The sequence below is a fragment of the Microtus pennsylvanicus genome, chromosome 4 (genome assembly GCF_037038515.1).
Source record: "Microtus pennsylvanicus isolate mMicPen1 chromosome 4, mMicPen1.hap1, whole genome shotgun sequence".
Taxonomy (NCBI): domain Eukaryota; kingdom Metazoa; phylum Chordata; class Mammalia; order Rodentia; family Cricetidae; genus Microtus; species Microtus pennsylvanicus.
In genome coordinates this window covers 82,864,826-82,884,257 of record NC_134582.1, presented here as the reverse complement: position 1 = coordinate 82,884,257, position 19,432 = coordinate 82,864,826, and the positions used below count along the sequence as shown (strand labels likewise).

Here is a 19,432-nt window from a genome sequence, read left to right as displayed (position 1 = left end):
TTGGGCGTGACTAGTGTTGGGCGTGATCTTTAGGGTTTAAAGCTAAAATAAATTCATTACCTTCCAAGTGGAAATGATTGAATTGCAGGAAACCCTCATCATAATTCTTCTCCAGACTCACTAGAAGCACAGTTTACACTGCGGCGAGTTTGCTGCTGAGGGCACTGATTAAACTCGTGGTTTATAAAATGGTTCTTTCAATATTTCCTTGGGAATGCAAACTGAAACTTAGAAAATAGCAAGCTTTGGAAATTCAATAAGGTTAGCATTTTAGGAGATGATTAAGAAAATTAAACAACTATAACCCCAAATGTTTTACATGGTCTTACTGCTTTTTCCCACACACACTGAATCCTTTACAAAATGAAATTTAAATAATCAGTTTATTGCAAATGTTCGGGTATTACTGTAAGGGGAGTATAACACCTAGCAAACAGGCAACATCAGTCCAAGAAAGTGAGTCTTCAACCCTGTAGAGACACAAGGCCAAGTTGTTAACCAACTTCCGGACTCAACCTTAAGGGAATCCTGCCCTGAATACTAATCAAATGGAAATGACCATGACCATAAGCTAACACTCTCATGTAATCCCTTTCTTTAAATTCGTAGCTAGGAAAGCCATCCTCCTAAGAGGCTTTGGGAAGGTCAGAACTGATCTTGGCATTTAGTCTAACCCTCGTTTTGACTGAACTCCACGTTGACACAAAGCCATGGTTTTGTGGTGTGGCTGTTTAGTATGGCTAAAGATGGGATCTTGCTGATGTCTTCGCTGGTTGGAGACAACCCCTGTGTGCCGCTGATGTGAACCTGCCCACGCAACATGAAGTCCGCATGGAGTGATGGCGTCGCCCTGCCCCTGTTTCTTCAAGAAACACAACACCAAGCATCACCTAGACAAAAATTCTGGTTGTTTTTTTTTTGTAAATTCTGAGTCTGGGATTCCATAGTGATCTAGTCACTTCCTAGAGACCAAAACTGAAAGTTGGGCAGAGCAAAGGCTCACACGGTTGGTTTCCCACTCACGTTTATTGAGGCTAAAGAGACCAAAACAGTTCATTTTCTTCCCAAAGAATTGAAAAAAAAATATACAATACAACGGCAATTTAAGTAAGCACATGACGAAACTTTCCTGGCCCATGAACCAACATGAGATGTGATAGCCTGTAGATATCAATTGAGACAGCTTCACACAATGTCATTCTTCTCAGGCATTTCCGAACTGCACCGCACAGCCGCACGTGTGTACACGTTTCACATACATAAAGGCGTCTATCCGTGGACAGGGAGACATGTTCTTTAGGAGCGCGGGGCACAGAAGGAGAAAGCAGCACACACTTGGTTACTGACTAATTCTGAAGAGGGTACTGGGCTTCCGAGAAAGAGTTTTGCACATCCAAAAATCAATGAGGAGTTTCCACTTGAACAAAGAGAATTGTTCGGTGATGCTGACTACGAGAAAACTCACACAGAATTATTTGCTTTCCAAAGGCCACTTTCAAAGTACAGATTTCAAATCCAGAGCAAATCCCCATGGCACGAACAAATAGCATGGCTAAGAGTCTAACACTTGCTCCCAGGCTCCTGTCTTCTCTAACAGATTCTAACGAGGGAAACCCCAGAAGTGGCAAGGTCTGGATCATGGACGGTTGTATCCAGTGAGATTTCTGGAAGGTGCAGACCTGGTGGGCTTATAAATCTGTTTCAAATGAACTAGACAATTTTTGGACAGTCAAACACTTCTTTTAAGAATCTTCTAAATCAGAAGGAGGAAGCTGAGGGGCAGAGGAAGTAAACTCCCCAGCGGCCAACAACTCAAAGTGAAAACACCAGCTGCCCCCGTGACAGTTGCCACCTCGTGTCTCTGTAAACAAAGTTGAGTTAGGCTGGCGTTGTGCCCTGGGATATGCTAGAGATATATACACTCGGAGGTCTAGTTACCAAATTCTCGAGTGGATTCGGACACACTCTTTCTCACACGTCTCGCCCCATAAGGAAGAAGACACCATTATTCAGGCACTTCACAACACGGAAGAAAAAAAAAATCCAGTTTGACAAACAATTCCCCTCCCAGCCGAAAAAATGAAACCAAAATAAAGTCAAAACTAAGGCTTTCATAAAACATTCTGGAAGGCAGTTTCCTTCAATTTTGCCAGGGAATTAGCACAGACATTCTTTTCCCCCGCTACTCCAAACCCGCCAGCTCTTATTTCTGAGATAACAGCATTTCAGGTTACGTGAAATCTGCCCCAGTTAGAACCAAGCAAGCTCAGAGAATTAGCTAATGGTGGCTAGTGTTGTCACTGCTGATATTCTTGCTACAAAAATACAATTTCAGCTGAGTTCCTATAATCCCCTGAGCTGTAACAAAAGCCCCTCACCTCAAGGGAGGCAGCTGTCTCTGTCTGTGCAAGTTAACCACTCAGATAGATGTGCATTTATATTTGCACTAATATGAAATACCCTTTCAGAAGAGAGGTTTTTCTGCTTTCTGAAGTGCTTAGACATTCAATGGAGAACCAAACAGGTTTATACAGAGAAATTTCTAATAAATGATCCAAATGATTTGGGCTTGTTGCCACTCCTAAGTTTTCTAGAGATCTATGTTTTATACAAACGGGAGAATAAAAAAGTACACAGCCAATGAACGTACTGTACATACATCAGATATTAATATATGTGCATGAACTAAAGATCCCTGAACATACACATCCCCCTTAGGATACATTCCACGGCAGAGGCAAGGCATCAGTCTTTGATAACAGATCCAGGATAGCAGCAATTTAACAATCTAGTCACCAAGTTGGTGTGGAAAACAGCCTAGGCCCTGACTAGTCTCCTTGCTCTCCGAAGTCTCCGTCAACACAGAACACACACCGTTCTTAGGAAGCACCGGGCTGCATTGCTCAGGGCAGCTGTAAAATCCTGCCGCTGGAGAGTTTATGTTTGTCTTTTAAAAACCTGTTTGCTGACGAATGGTATAACGGGCAGCGTGAGTCGCGGTGAGGTGACACAAACCCAAACGACATGTGAACTACTTCCATTTGGTTTCGTGTGGTCATTTTATCAGTTTCTCGAGGACACGGAAAGTACTCGGACTGTCTGAACAGCTCCCAGGAGAACGATGCTAAATTAGGCCCGGCAAAGAGCTGCTCTCACTGGGTCTGAGGGTATGGGAATGACCTGATCATCACTTAACAGACAGCACAAGGTTGCACGAGGCGTTGTTTTCAAAGATTTGTTTCTGAATCTACCTTCCCGGGTAAGTTATGAACCTAACAACAAAAATTCACATGTGTACTAAGCAAAAGAAATATTACCTTTATTCTGACAGCTAAATCCATTAGTCACAGAAGGAACAAGGTCTTTGAGCTAATCTTGCTTTGTGTCATCTGTTGGATACCCCCATGCACGCCTAGGGGGAGTCACGTGGATTCTATGTGGGCGAATGGATGGGGTGTAGAGTGTCCTGCTGATGGGCACTTTCTGGTCCAACTCCTAATCTGGTGGGAATATGACCACAGAGCCCAAGAAAGGACCCTGCTGTCTCCGACAAAAGCTTTGAAACTTTCCCCCCCACATCCCATATAAAATACTTTTATAGACCACAGCTGTGGACTGTGAGTGGCGAACTGGTTCCTTTAGAAGAAGAGTATCTGAATAACAGACACTAAATTAGGCCATGTTGTTTTACAGGTTACAACCTTTTCCCGGGAAGGGACAACTCCCTCTGAACAGCAGTTTCTCCTGCCTGCAGATGAGATCACACACAGAGAGAGCTATTATGTTTCTGCCAAGTCACTGTGGGAACACTGGAGAAGGGCTCGCAGTAGCCGGCACGGGCATGCCAGGCAGCACATCGGCTCCTGAGATAAACGGCCGGCCCTACTGCTCAGAACTTCTTCACCGTGCAGTCTTAACCTTCCCCTCTGACTCTGGGCATCTGCCATGTGTCTCACGGCAGTGGAATCAACACAGACTTTTGCTCAGCTTGCAATGCCGCCAAACACAACAATGCCATTACTATACTGGATATTCACCCAGGCTCCTTAGGTCTGGATGGAGGATGAGCAGCTTGGTGGGATGCTTTAGACAAGACGGTGATGTGTTCGAGTCTCCCAGGCAACAGCATGCTCCCAGCCTGCTCCACAGACACAGTCTGGACTGCAGGGCTGCTTCTCACTACACAGGAACACTTGCACCCGGGACTTGGCCTTTTCCAATACCAAATGTTAGCAGGCAAGTTCAGAGTCTGGACACAGAGGCACTTCCAAAGTTTGGCAAGGAGAAGGAGGCAAGGTCGCTAAGTGGGCTTTATCGCTGCACTGTCTCACATAACCCTGATGTCTGTGCAGGTAGCTTTAGGTTGTGGATGGATCGTGCTTTTTCTTCTTGCCTCGACAGGACTTGCAGACACAGCAGATAATGCATGGAGAGGCCAGGAGTAGCAGGGGTGAGGTCACCAAGGCAATGACGCCTAAGCCCACAAGGATGCCCACTACCTGGAAATGGAAGAGAAAACCCTATTTCAGCAGTTACATCATCTTAAATGTGTACCTGCCCCCAAGTGTAATGGCCTTTATGGTGTGAATGCTTGTATCCCCCTTCCAAATGCCCGTATTGGAACCCTAATACTCGGTGTGACGGCATTCAGAGAGGGGAGCCCCTAGCTGAGACAGAGCCTGGGTGGTACTAGGGAGCTCAAGAGCTCACCTTCATTCTCAGCTTTCTCCCATGGGAGAACCCAGCAAGGAAACTATCATCTATGAGCCAGAGGGCATGCTGTGGATGTATCTCCTCATTGCCAACATGTCTAGACTTAGAATCATCTAAGAGACACACTTATGGACAAGATTAACTGAGGAGGGAAGATGTATGACGTCATCCCATGGGCTGGGCACTGGACTGAATAACAAAAAGGAAAAAAGAAGAGAGCCTGACGAGTGCTAGTGCCCTCCTCAACCTGATTCCTGCGCACATCATGCGGAGAGATGGAGTCCCAGCCTCAAACTTCTTACTGCCATGAACTCTGCCGTGTCCTCCCCACCATGATGGACTGTGTCCCCTCAAACCGTGAGCCAAACTGAACTCTTGGTCCTTTAAGTCCTGAGACAAAAATCTAATACAAGGACCCTCAGCAGAACCTGCCCGTGTTGATACCTGAACCTCAGATTTCCAGCATCCAGAACTAGGAAGAAGCAGTCTACGATCACCTGTTAGGTGAATGACTAGGACATGTTCGGCGACGTTCTAAACTGGACACAAACTACAAAGCTACAAAGGACTTAACTGAGATTGAGAACAAACAAGGCTAACTCGACTTAGCCGTTTACTCCAAACCCTGTACTGTGGGTGTTGGTTTGTTCTCTATCGGGGCTTCCCCACACATTAATAATGATCGTTAGGATATAAGCATTGGTTTCCTCAAAGAGACCATAGCCTTTGATAAATACAAAACACTATTAAAAAACAAAGCCCAGTTCCCTTTGAAGTGCCACATAAACACACAATGGCATGTACAGCGGGATCTGAGGCCTGGCAGGGGCCCACAGGATTGGAGAACTCTCTTCTGATGGCTGATGTGCTCTAAGTGTGTGTAGGAAACTCCTCCCATGTTTTTGCAAGAGCAGAGAACACGGGTGTTCACTCGGCTGGTCGCTCTAACGCTCGGCTCTCTGGTGCCTCTGTCCCTCAATAATCATGCCCTTGAATTAACTGCAGGCAGCTGCTCCGTCGTTCTCGCTCTCTTTCCTTGTACCAAAACCTCCCAGGAGGGCATGAGAAAGCAAGGAAGCCACATTAATTCCAATGCATCTCATGTTTCCTTAAGGAGGAGGGTACCTGTGTTCGGTTCCACATTACCGATGCTCTCGAGTGGCCGAGCTTATTCCTGCATGGTCCTTTGTCATAATGCCTAAGGAATATGTCATTCTGAAAAGAGAAAAAGAAAAAGAGGAGTTTCAGTAACCACACAACGTGAAGCTGAGAGGTAGATATGAAGTGCTATGAATGACTTCCTCTAGGAATGCCGAGCCCACCCTTTTCAGCAAGGCTTGCAGTTCTGTAACTTACCAAGGAGACAAATCATAATGAACTCTTAGCTGAAGCAACAGAAAAAGGGATGGCCCTGATCGACCATCTCCGACAGGTGACTGACAGCAAGCTCTAGCAGAGGTGTACCATGGAGCACGAGAGCCATAAACCAGCAGCGTGCCTGCTGTGAGAAATGCCACCATCTGACAGATGATGGGGAAGGGAAGCCAGCCACAAGAGCCTGAGAAAGTAATGAGCTACATGATGAAGCAGGGAAACAGGATCCTGAATGAGGAGAAAGCCACTGAGGAGAAAGAAAACGTGGCTTTGCCCAGAGAGAGAACTCTGAGATGGATTTGGGGGGTAAAGATGGACTATAGTTTGGACATAGTGAACTTGACATCCGGGCAATACATCCAAAGGCAGCCCATTACTTATACCCTGGTCATTGAAGGAGAGACATGGATGCTAATATACATAAAATAGGGGCCCCAGATAACAGAACTCAATGAGATTATCTAGAAGAGAAGCAGACTGAGAAGCAAGTTTGTTTAGAGAAAACACCCACAAATAGGTAAGGAGTCTATTTTTTTGTTTTTGTTTGTTTTGTTTTGTTTTTGTTTTTCGAGACAGGGCTTCTCTGTGGTTTTGGAGCCTGTCCTGGAACTAGCTCTTGTAGACCAGGCTGGTCTCGAACTCACAGAGATCCGCCTGCCTCTGCCTCCCGAGGTAAGGAGTCTAGAAAGGAAACTGAGGTACAGTCAGAGAGGCAAGGCCAAAAGAAATAGAAGAGGATCCGGGCAGTGGTGGCACACGCTTTTAATCCCAGCACTGGGGAGGCAGAGGCAGGCGGATCTCTGTGAGTTCGAGACCAGCCTGGTCTACAAGAGCTAGTTTCAGGACAGTCTCCAAAACCACAGAGAAACCCTGTCTCGAAAAAAAAAAAAGAAAGAAAGAAAAGAGGTGGCAACTTGCCAAGATGTCAAATCCAGCAGAGACCTTGGGAAAGCCAAGGATGTTGGATTTTACCAGTGAGAAATGTAAAACCTTGGAAAGAATGCAGTCATGATATGGCCACATGACCACATGGCCGCTTGCATGTCTTGGGCTGACTGGAGAAAGGTGGATGTCAGCTGCAAGACACGATTGGGCACTCTGGAAGTTTGGCTTCTGAACAGAGAGAAGACACAGTCAGCTTGAGGAGCTGGCTCATCTCTAAATAGCACACACAGACAGACTGAAATGGTATAGGAGTAGACGTTGAGATCACAAGAAAGAAGAAAGAGAACTGAAGGGGACAGATTTGTGCAGCTCTGCCTCAGCCTCTGACATGGACCACATGAAGATGAAGGCAAGAGAAAACTCGGTGCCCAGCATGCACAGTCTCTGTTTGGTGGCTGTCTCAGACTTGGGCTTGAGAAAATCCTTTGTCCCAGGTTTTCAACCTACCCACAAACACACCAACACCGTGTGGCATAACATACTGCCCTGCAGAAAAACATGTCTACCACAAGCCAAGGCCCTTATCTAAAACAGAGAAAGCAAGATCCTGAGACACGGCGGCAGAAAAGCATGCTTTAACATCTGACGCCCATGTGTGCAGACATCTAACATCTGCCCCATGTCATCTCGGGGGCCACACAGCACAAGTGTCTGAACACAGTGTTCTCCACAACGCCATCCCTCGCACACACTCTGGCCAAAGGATGGAGGTCTGCTGCACACACTGAGTCCCTTACATTCCTACTCAGCTCCCAGTTTATGGACTGGGGACACCGAGGAGAGAACCCTAGGATCTGTTTTTCATGTGCAAACCATGTTAAATACCACACACACTTGTTATCTACAGGACTACGCAGAAGTGAAGTTACTCACAGTGGAAGGCACTTGTGAGCTGTTTAAAGTCTTTCATCTACAACATCCACCCTCAAGGCTGCAATCTAACGCACTTCCTTAAAAATGACAAAGCTCACTGGGGTGCTGGTGGTGCATGCCATTAATCCCAGCACTCCGGAGGCAGAGACAGGTGGATCTCAGGGAGTTCGAGGTCAGCCTGGTCTACAGAGTGAGTTCCAGGACAACCAGGACAGGGCTACAGAGAGAAATCTTGTCTTGAACAACCAAAAAAAGAAAAAAGAAAAGAAAGAAGAAGAAAGGAAGGAAGGAAAAGAAAGAAAGGAAGGAAGGAAGGAAGGAAGGAAGGAAGGAAGGAAGGAAGGAAGGAAGGAAGAAAAAAAAGAGAAAAGAAGATCACAGAGATGTTTCCTCACAATGTCCCAAACAGCTTACCTAATTGTCAACTGAAGTGCCAGTAGGCATTCCATTAATGACGCCTTCATTTCTGGTGCTGCTTAGGGACACCACAACACTGAATAAACCACTAGCTGAATAAAACCCAACTGCAGAGCAAAACCAAGGACTGAGGAAAAGACACCAGCATACATGTGTGCTGTTTTATGTCGCTTGATGCAAGCTACTCATCAGAGGAGGGAGTCCCAGTTGAGAAAAAAGCCTTCATAAGATCCAGCTATAGGCAAGCCTGTGGGGCACTTCCTTAATCAGTGATTGATAGGGGAAGGATCAATCCATTGTGCATGGTGCCATCCCTGGGCTGGTGGTCCTGGGGTATATAAGCAAGCAGGCTGAACAAGCCATGAGGAGCAAGTCAGTAAGCAGCCCCCCTCCATGGCCTCTGCATCAGCTCCTGCATCCAGGTCCAGCAAAGGGAAATGCTCAGCCTCTTCCGAGGAGAACTTACATCCAGGTTCTGCAGACAGTACCAGCAAAATGTGTGCTTGCAGTTCTTGCACATCATCTGAGCACAGCCCTCATTGCGTTCGATGTAAATACGGCAAACTGGGCATTGCTTAATAGGGGCATCTGCCTCTGTCCCAAAGAGCGCCCTAAAACAAAACAGATGAGACGTGTTCAGTCAGTGGTCACCCACCCGATTTTCAGGACTGTTAGAAGGATGGTTAATACATTCTGCTTGCTGTGTTTAATTCACTTCCAAAGAAAGGGGTGGGAGGGAAAATGGGAGACATGGATTATTAGTTGTTCAGATAGCTCAATAAGAAAGAATTTGTTTATTTTGGCTCCTAAAGAATTATATAATTACACTTTCCACAGCTGCCTGACTTTATTGCTATGCCAAATTGAGCCTTCATTCCTGGATCACACATTCTCTGAGTAAGAAGTACACGGAGAGAGTTAAGACTGGTAAGAACTTAACTCTGGATCCGAACAGGATGCTGTCTACATAACCACCCGTTCATTAAATAAAAGGAAGGGGTGGGATACAGTTAGCGGAACTCAAAGAGATGCCAACCATTATCGAAAAGACCTCCTCCAAGTTGACAAAGAGGCCAGTGTGTGACCACAGCAGAAAGGGACACAGGACTTCAGCGGTTCAGGTTGAGCTATGAGGGTCAGAGTGTGGCATTACACTCCATTGACTGTGTATCAAAACCAACACGCAGCACCCAGAGACATCCCAGTTTACAAAGTGTTGTCAAACCTATGGTGGACACAGTATCTCTATTTCAATATTCTCCTTTGGGCTGGTGAGACAGTTCTGCGGGGCAAGGCACTTGCTGCTACGCCTGATGACCTGAGTTCAATCCCTGGTACCCACATGGTGAAAGGGAAACTCTCACAAGTTGTCCTCTGACCTTCACACATGATGGCACAGGTCCACACGTGTACACCCCCACACACACACCCATACACCCACACACACGGTAAATAAATGTAACAAAAAATTTAATGTCCCCTTTTCTCAATGGGGATACAGACTCATAAGAGACTGAGTGTCTTACATGAGGCCACCTGGATGCCACGAACAGTGTCAGAACTCAAGTCACTCTCCCCTCCTCTGAGCCCTTTAAGCTGACTCGGGGAGCTAACTACTATGGAAGACACTGCTTTAAATCTGTTAGGGATGGCACAGAGCAGCGCCTGTATTAGAGTTCTTTTTCTTCTCTGCTTGATCTGCTATCCAAGCACAGCACCACAGCCAGGCAGCGTGACTCTTCCTGAAGACCGGTTCTGCACAGTCTGAGGGCACTGGGTGACTAAGCCAACTGGCTGGGAACACTGGTGTTTTGTTCTTGCTCGTGCAGAACAGCCATAGCCTCGAGCAGAGCATGGGATCCAACACAAAGGTCTCTCACTTGCGCCCGGCTGCTGCCATAAAAAACCCGCCATACAAAAAGGCACCCACTGCTTGAATTGCGTCTCAACATAAAATCTGAGTCCTGACACCACCTTTATAGCATAAAGCATTAGGAACAAATTCTCTTCCTGTATTTTCTAAGCACTTAGGAAGACAGTCTATCTGTCTATGTGCTCTGTATGATCAGCGTACCCCATGAGATGGCCATTTAATCAGGTAAGATCATATCTCTCTCATTTGTAAACAGGAAGAATGGGCTACACCAGTGATGGGTAAACATGGTTTTGTACAAAGCCCCAACTTTCTGCTGAAACCTACAGAGTGAGGAACCTCTCTACCCAAAGGGAGTGAACTCAAACAAATTTAACATGCCTGGAAGGTCCCCTTAGGCTAATGAGCTAGAATCCCTTTTAGACATACTGTTCCAGGTAGTGTCTGTTACCGCCTTACTAATTCTTCTCAGGATATTTCTTCAGGGAGTGTCTAAAAGCCATTGGGCTCGAATTCTTTCCCAAAGCCATTGATGTGGAGTTTGAAAAGAACACCAGGAATTATCCCGAAGATACTTCATCCCTTACCCATGCTCCGGCACAATAGGCTGATCTCTACAGGAGGACTCCCCGTGCCAAGCATCCTTGCAACATGAGCAGAATTTCAGGTGGCAAGAAGGACACTCCACCATCACAGGCTTCCCTGGGTCTCCTGCTGCAATGTGGCACACTGTCTGGCAGTCTGTAACAGGACACCATGTTCGGAGGGGGTCCATGTGAACCTCTGAAACATAAAGGAGGAAATTGTAATGGGCTAGCTCCGGTCCAAGCATTAAGCTTTCTCCCCTTCACTTATCTTTTTAAATGAGCAGGATATATAGCATAGTATCAGCAAGAGAGTGGCCATGTCCATGACTGACAATCTTTATAATGGATCCAAGTCCACCACCCACCATCCAGAGCGCAGGGTCATCGCTGCCACATCCTCAAGGTAGGAATTAACAGAGCAAGTCACCATTTCCTTTATTAATAGTAATAGGTACACTATGGCCTTTAACCAAAAACTACAGCTCGCCTTTAAGCACTTAAAATGCACAAAACCTCAAGTCTCTTTTGGTGTGAGAAGTCTTTCTGTATATGTGTTGCTTTTATTGGTTAATAAAGAAGCTGCTTTTGGCCAACAACTTAACAGAATATACCAGGCTGGAAGAGATATATCTAGAGAGAGAGTAGGCGGAGTCAGAGAGAAGCCATGGAGCCACCCACAGGAGACAGACGCACCAATAGAAATGGGCTAATTTAAGATATAAGAGTTAGCTAGCAATACGTTTAAGCGATTGACCAAGTAGTGATTTAAGTATAATATAGTTTCTGTGTGATTATTTCAAGTCAGGGCCGTCAGGAAATGAACTAGTGGCCTCTATCAACACTTTTCTATAATGAACTAGGTACCAACCTTGAAGGAAAAGATGATGTGCAGAGCATCAGAGCAAGAGAACAAAGGTATTCTACATAAAAGAACGGTGTTTGGGGCTCTGAGATACAGCTCATACAGGAGGGAATTGGAACACAGGATTCAAATAGTTTAGGATCAAACAGTATCCAGTGTGGCTTAGCTCAGAAGTCAGATTTAAGCAGCTAGCTGTCTTACCAGTGGACAAATTAGGGATTATTTATGAAGTTCCCACAGGCTCTTAAAACAAACAGGACTTTCTCAGACTATAAAATGATAGTCAGTTATATGACAGTGGTTAGATCCATGAGACACACAGGAGAAAGGGTAAGAGTGGTGAGTGGATAGCCTGCATCTATTTAAGTATTTATAATTCTCTTTTGTTTTCCCATTTCTTGCTCATTAACAGAATCCATTTCCCTTCATGTAATATGTCTTATTACAAGACATATGAGGCTACTCGGAGGGAGCAGTAGCCTTTCTTTCTCTGAATGGATGTACTTTACAAATTTATTATTAATCATAATTCTCTCTTGAACCTCTGAGGTTAACTCTGCCCCATTATAATTACTTTAATCAGTGGTAACGATTGGAGAAGTCACGACATGTTCCTGTCAAATTACTGTTCCAGGCATCCAAAGTGGTACAATGAAAGCAGAAATGATAAATGAGAGATCAGTTACAGATTCTGATAAATTGCTACAAAGTAGCTTGGAACCCAGGGCCACTGCTGCCCCTGGTCCAACAAACACCAGGAAAGCATCTGAGCCACAGAAAACAGAGATCTGGCTTTTCCACCATCATGACAGGACAAGAGGACCCGGTACAAAAGCATGGGAGTGAGGCAAGGATGGAGGCATTATGGCTCTCTCCAGGGACGCGTAGGAGATGCAGCCTTAGGTGAGTCTGCTGTATTAATACCATGGTGAACTCAGACCAGCAAAATGGCAAGACAATACTAGGTGGTACAACCTTCATGGGCCACCGTCATAGAGAAGTCCATTAGTGGCTGAGATCATGTTTGTAATTCCTCCACTAGAAGTCCTGTTTGGGCATGTCTGGGTTGAATGACTTACTTGTTGGTTAGTCATGGGGATGAGACATACACTGAGCAGCAGCCAGCACTGAGCTATACCCCAGTCGTCTTAAGGATGCCTTAAAGAGCTTAACTATGACCAAAGGCAGATATCCGGAGATGGATCTCTAGCTCTACCTAAAAAGGGAACCAGACACTCTAGCCAGTTCTCCCAGCTAACTCTCACAATCCCCTTGCAGCTTACAGAAACACCTGTCTGCCCAAATTCTTCTTATTTATGCCATAACTGAGGCTCAACCTTCTCCTTCATTTGACTTTGAGTCATCATCCCTCATCATTAAAAGACCTAAAGTTAGGCATGTTGAACTCACACTTAGTTCAACAAACGACTGATTTCAAGTACTTGTTAGGGACTGGGGCATATGAAATACAAAAATAAAGATTTCTTGCCCTTTTAAGGTTGCCGCGGTACTTTAAAAGGCTAACACAGAAGAGTAAAGGAACTCTCCATGAAACCCAGAGGAAAATGTACACTTCCTCTTTGGATACTATTTGGAGTCACAGATGAACAAAAAGAAAAATAAAGACTCCTGTGCTCAGAAATCTCACAGCATGAAGATCACTGTATGTAAGGAAAGAGATATTTAAAACAATATCGCATCTAAGAGCAAAAGCCTAGCAATGCAAACAATTGGGAGTACATCTCACAAGACAACAAAAATGAAATTGTTAATAAACACCTGGAGCAGGAGGGAGCATAGGGAACTTAGCAGCTACTTCCAGACAGCCCTTTATGCTTTCTTTCTATATATCCAGACTATATTTCCACACATCCCTAATACAATTCCCTGTTTTAATCAAGTCTAACATCAGAAGGAAAAACTGAGAGATGGCTCAGAGGTTAAGAACACTGCCTGCTCTTCCAAAGGTCCTGAGTTCAATTCCCAGCAACCACATGGTGGCTCACAACCATCTGTAATGAGATCTGGTGCCCTCTTCTGGCCTGCAGGCATACACGCAGACAGAATACTGTATACTTAATAAATAAATAAATATTTAAAAAAAAAAGAAGGCAAAACTGGTTTCTTTTAATCACAGACCAAGCAAATAGCACATGCTGAGATGAAACATGAGGAGATTAAGCCAGAAAGGGCAAGGGCACTATAGAAAAACAGGGTTTTGAAAAAGAAGTCCCTTAGATAGGAAGGTGCAGCCAACCTGCATGTGGAGACACAGGGGGAGATGTCTCTATCCAGATGTTAGAACTAAGCTTCTGTACTTAAAGGAAACACAGCCTCATGGGCTCTGGTAGCTCGCAAGCCAACGGCATCTCTCCGCAGATCCAGGGTGAGTGGTACCACACTGGCAGCTTGAAATCAACCATTGCACCTTGAAGCTGGCAAGCATGACCAGCTAGAGGGGCACAGAACGGAAGATAAGCTGAGATAAACACAGCGGCGCACAAAAACTGCGTCATTCAGCACAAAGTCGTGGAGCATTGAGCAGGAAGGTGAGGAGCAGAATTTGCATAGCATAAAAGGAAGAGAAGCCTGAACCGCAACAGTGACGGGGCTCTTCAGCGCATCTTGTGGCCAATGGTTTCTACTTCCTGATCATCCTTGATACAGACAGACACGTTCACCTGTAATAAAATCCATACGTGCACACACCTCTCAGGTGGTGCTTGGCACATCTTCCTCGGCTCCTCAACCTCAGGGAAGCACTGGGTCCCCTGCCCTGCAGTCCAGACTGTTTCTTCCATTTAGGATGGAAGTACACTGAAAGGAGATGCTTCTGGAACCCCCTGAAGGGCTTCAAGCCCTCTACTGCTCTCAGTCAGAGGGGTACACTCTGTGCACTCTGGTCGACCTCAGTAATCCGAGGCCTTTCCTCCACTACACACAGGTGGTCAGAAGAAAAGGGCAGAGATGAGACACCTGCAAATTCAGTCACTCCTGTGAGTCCCCACCTACCCCTCAGCACCCCTAACTAGGTGACATGACTAAAGCCTAGAGGAATGTCCATCCGCATAGCAGAGCACCTGAGGAACAAGACTGCACCATTTGTGCATAAGAGGACTGCTTCAAGGGACACTTTTCCCACACAGACACTTGAACAGGACCTAAGAGGCTTGTAAGCACCGCCCCGGCCATTCACTCTGCTTGCTAAAGAAGTGGTGGGGTCATCATTTTTCTAAACCATTGAAGGTCACATTAAAGAGTAATCTGGTAGAAAAAGAGCAATCTAGTCAGACTCCTGAAAGGCCTCCCACTTTTACTTCTGTGTTAAAGTAAAGTAGGGGTTAAGTAGGGGTTAAGGAAGAGCGGAGCATCCAAGATAGGAAGTGGCTCCGGAACACAGAAATGGGACTAGACAGAGTTTTGTCTCTAGCAACCCAACAGCCATGCCCAGGACTTCTACAGGTGCACATGGAAGACATTTTGGAAGGACAAGAAAAAGTGGTTTGGTGTCTCTGGGTTGGGAAACCACAAAGGCCAGTTAAGCACAAGGTTTTTCTCCCCAGTCTCCAGTTTTAGTTCAGGGAAAGGCCCCGCAGCATGAGAGCCCATTTTCTGCTCTTTTAACGGGATAATTACTAGTTTGGTTAGAATTACTAGAGGAAGGGGGCTGGAGAGATGGCTCAGCGGTTAAGAGCATTGCCTGTTCTTTCAAAGGTCCTGAGTTCAATTCCCAGCAACCACATGGTGGCTCACAACCATCTGTAATGAGGTCTGGTGCCCTCTTCTGGCCTTCAGGCATACACACAGACAGAATATTGTATAATAATAAATAAATATTTAAAAAAAAGAATTACTAGAGGGAAACTTTTGAGACTGCTACACTTGTAAGAACCATATGATATTGTCCACATTATTAGTCCTGCCTTCATCATTATTTTTAACTGTACATTTTTAATAATCACATTTGAGCCCTTCTGGTTGGAATCATGAACAAGCCGCAAAACGGCAAGTGGTTTTGATCCACTTCTAAAGTTTACCTAAATGATGCGTATGAGAAGGTTTACCCACCCGAGGAATCAGCAGCCACACTCTACAAAAACAGAAGCCAGTCAGAATGGAAGGCCACTGAAGTTGGCTGGGGGGATCCAGAGGCACAAGAACACAGGGTCCCACCACTTAGGAAAGCAACTGTTTAACCCGACACTTCTCTTCCTTTACCATGAGATGGTCATGATTAACATCACTCTCCATAGCACAGTAAACACACTGACTGCACACAGCACGCTCTCCACAGCCAAAGTCAGATTCTTCAGTCACACCTCCCCTCTTCTGGATTTTGAGTAACACTGAATTCTTTGATGTGTACTTTTTACTGTGATGTTTTTCATGTAAGGGACTGAGAAAGCCATTTAATGAGTTGTAAGTGTGCATGCATGTGCATGAATACAAGCATTCCTCCAAGTACAGGTACCCAAACCATAAGAGGCTCAAGTTCTTTACATAAAATGGCATGGTATTTGCATGCTTTCAATCATCCCCAGCTTCCTTAAAACACTGACTGCTGTGTAAATGCTATATGGATAATTGTTATATTACTTTGGGAATAATGAAAAATGGGTATACATATTTAGTGTAGAAGCAATTTTTAAAAAAATATTTTTGATCCAAAGTTAGTTAAATCTGTGGCTGGTTGTAAGATGTATTTCTTATTCTGGGTTACTGATAACTGGAAAAGTACAGTAACCTCCACAAGGCAGGCTCCGCCATCATGTAAGTGATTTGCACCCATGTGAAACTGGAAGTCTATTTTGTAAGACTCACGTACAATATTCGCAAGGACACTTCACATGACATGAACTCCCTCCCTTGGCTTCTTCCCATCTGAGGTCCCTATCTCCCTGCTCAAGTTCAGCTGTGTGCCTTTCTTCTCCTTTCCCCTGTAAGTAAAGAGCATGTAGAAGAAACGGCCATGCACGTCAGTCAGCAAGCCTGCGTGCATCCTGTCTGAGCCTGCCTCTGGCAACCCGGGATAAGAAATAGATTTTAGAGTCAGCCCTCCATAGCTGCAGGCTCTGTGTGCATAGATTCAGCTACCCAGCATCCTGCAGTGAGCACTACTGCTCATATTCCCGAGGATTTCATGTGTACAATTGTGGTCTTCTCCTACATCAGCCCTCTCTCTTCAAAGTTAAGACCACAGGCAAGATGGTTCATTGGGCAAACTTGCTATGCAGTGCCTGATGTCCTGAATCTAATCCCTGGAACCCACAGACGGGAGAAGGCATTTACCTCTGACTTCCAAGGCATGTATGTTTCTCCCCTCATATCATACATATACAACACAATAAATACATGAATTGAAAAGACATGCAAATAGGAGGGAGGTTGGTGGGCAAAGGGGGCCCAGTGGAGAAATGAGTGGTTAAGAGAGGACAATGGGGGCATTATCAAATTCTGTTATATAAATTATGGAATTGTAAACAAATAATCTTTTAAGTTTATAAACCTAGAATATAACAATTTAGACAAAAGCAGCCCAGCCCAATGGTGACCTTGAAACACCCTGGTGAGCAAGACCTCAGATTTAAAAGGGTTTAATCACGACATACTTCATTGGAGAGGCAAATTTACAGACTCTGAACTTCAATTTACTTCCTCATAAGAGAGCTGGTGACTGAAGTAAAGACCCATGGCTATTTATCTGAAGACTGCTTGTCCCTGCAGTTGTCCAAAGCAAGAAATGCTACTTCAAACTTCTCTGCTTCTGTATTCGGACAATTATTAGGAAATCGAAACAGCCTGGGAAGTGAAAACTGCCACGAGATCTAAGAACTGTATCTGACCCGGACGACTATTTTCAGTTCTCAAAACCCAAACCCAATCAAGCTCAGCGCTGGGGGAGGAAGTGAAAGGGGAAGAGAAAAAAAAAACAAAACAAAACTGAATCTTCAACCCTTGTTTCTCCTCCATGACAACCAGTGGCACTTCACAGGTGGCATATACAATTTGCTTTTATTCTGCTATCACTTGCTCAACCAACAAGAGTGGTTTTCCTGTCATCCTCTGCCACAGAGTCTACTCTAAAAGAGACAGCACAGGAATTATTATTATTGTGGGAAACACCATGCACCCAATTTAATTTAATAATCAGTTGGAATAAATAAAGCCATATTAATTTCAATGACCCGATGCATTTTTAATTATGCTGAAGTTAATTTGTCTGTGATATCCTAAAGAAGAGGAGTCTTCTGCAGGTAGTTAAAATGCCATTAAACTAAAGTAATCAGAATTAGCATCTGCTATAGTCAATAACGGTCCACATAGAAAGAGTAGCCACCATCAAACTGACTGCTCTCAAGAGAGTTGGAAGGACTCAAATATTTTCAAATTTGGAATAACATCGAAAGTCATTTATTCTAACACTACTATAAGACCCACAAAAGTTTGCATAACTCAAGTTTGGTGAGTTTCAGATGAGCCCCTAAGTTACAGCTGGCTAGCCAAAAGAAATCACAATATTAGATATATGTAATTGCTGCTTGTCTCTTTAATATGACCATGTTATATTAAAGTGAGCCATGATCCCCTGGGACATGGTTAGAGAAAGTAGGATTCATACCTGGAATAAGGGGACCATGTATTATAAGAGATGGTTAGAGTGTGTTGTATGAATTTGCACAGAGTGCCACGTTCCTAAATGGCACCATAGAACCTAGGGAACTAAGGGTGGAACCCTTTAGTAAAGGATGCAGTTTAAGATGAAGGGGTGACATTGTGGTGACCTAACAGGCAATGCAGGAGGAAAGTGTGCCTGTCCAGAATGTTGGGAAGGATACAGCAGGTAATCATTGTCCAAAAAGATGGACTCAGGCTAGAAGAAGTGCCCAGAACTGTAAAACATTATATAATTCAAGGGTTTTTTTTATAGGAAAACCTCAATTTCCCGAGTTTGTCCTATAGTAGGACACCTACCTAGACTTTGTAAGTACAGAAAAATAAGTTGCATGTAAAAATGAAACTATTTGATTGACTTATCAGGGATGAAAGCAGAGACATGTACCAGACAATGATAGTACACACCTTTAATCCCAGCACTTGGGAGGCAGAGGCAGGTGGATCTCTCTGAGTTCGAGACCAGCCTGGTCTACAAGAGCTAGCTAGCTCTAGGATAGGCTCCAAAGCTACACAGAGAAACCCTGTCTTGAAAACAACCGCCCCTCAAAAAATACTCTGTTTGCAAAGCCTGCCTAAATTTTTTAAAGTAGACAGACCACAGTACCACATGCCATGAAGGTGTAAGCCAATCATAAAAAAACATTGAACACTGTTTGACTCAAAAGTCCCACAAAGCAAGACACCATTTTGGGAAAGAGCATGAAGATGTCTGTTGAGGTTTTCTTTCCCCCATGTGCACCTCACTCACAAGATTATTAACCCCACTTGGATGCAAAGACTTATTTGGCCTGCTAACTAAAAACTGCTCTGTCTCCATTAACAATGTGTCAATCATTACACCCACGGCAATATGAAGAAGTTCCCTAAAGACTGTTATGATGATCTCGATTAGGGAAAGGAGACACAGGAGGAAGAGTGTGGAATGTAAAGGTGGTTAGTTCTTATTATCAACAACTGTTGATATTTCGAACAACAAGACATAGGCAACAGTCATAGGACATGGTGTATGGGTATTAATATCAACCTTGTTACACTCGAGGTCTCGGCCACCATGTTTAACATCAACCAAAACCTTATGTTCATCCATGAGAACCACAGAAAGTTTTAACTTTG

At 44.6% G+C, this 19,432-nt stretch overlaps 1 protein-coding gene and 1 non-coding gene across 6 annotated transcripts in view; one reads left to right on the top strand and one right to left on the bottom strand.

Moving 5' to 3' along the window:
* Positions 1-1,011: 1,011 nt before the first annotated feature.
* Positions 1,012-19,432, bottom strand: part of Rnf144b (ring finger protein 144B) — a 69,104-nt gene continuing 50,683 nt past the window's right edge. For 3 of the 5 annotated variants that reach the window (XM_075969669.1, XM_075969668.1, XM_075969672.1), the window contains 4 exons: positions 10,783-10,978; positions 8,789-8,933; positions 5,839-5,928; positions 1,012-4,499 (listed from right to left, as the gene is read on the bottom strand). In XM_075969669.1, the coding sequence (XP_075825784.1) occupies positions 4,359-4,499; positions 5,839-5,928; positions 8,789-8,933; positions 10,783-10,978 (572 nt within the window). In that variant the 3' untranslated portion in view covers positions 1,012-4,358. The remainder of the gene's footprint in view (positions 4,500-5,838; positions 5,929-8,788; positions 8,934-10,782; positions 10,979-19,432) is intronic. The other 2 variants (XM_075969670.1, XM_075969671.1) reach the window with 1 other exon arrangement.
* Positions 13,130-13,249, top strand: LOC142849127 (small nucleolar RNA SNORA26). Its single transcript, XR_012910528.1, has one exon. It is a non-coding gene; the product is annotated as a small nucleolar RNA SNORA26 (small nucleolar RNA).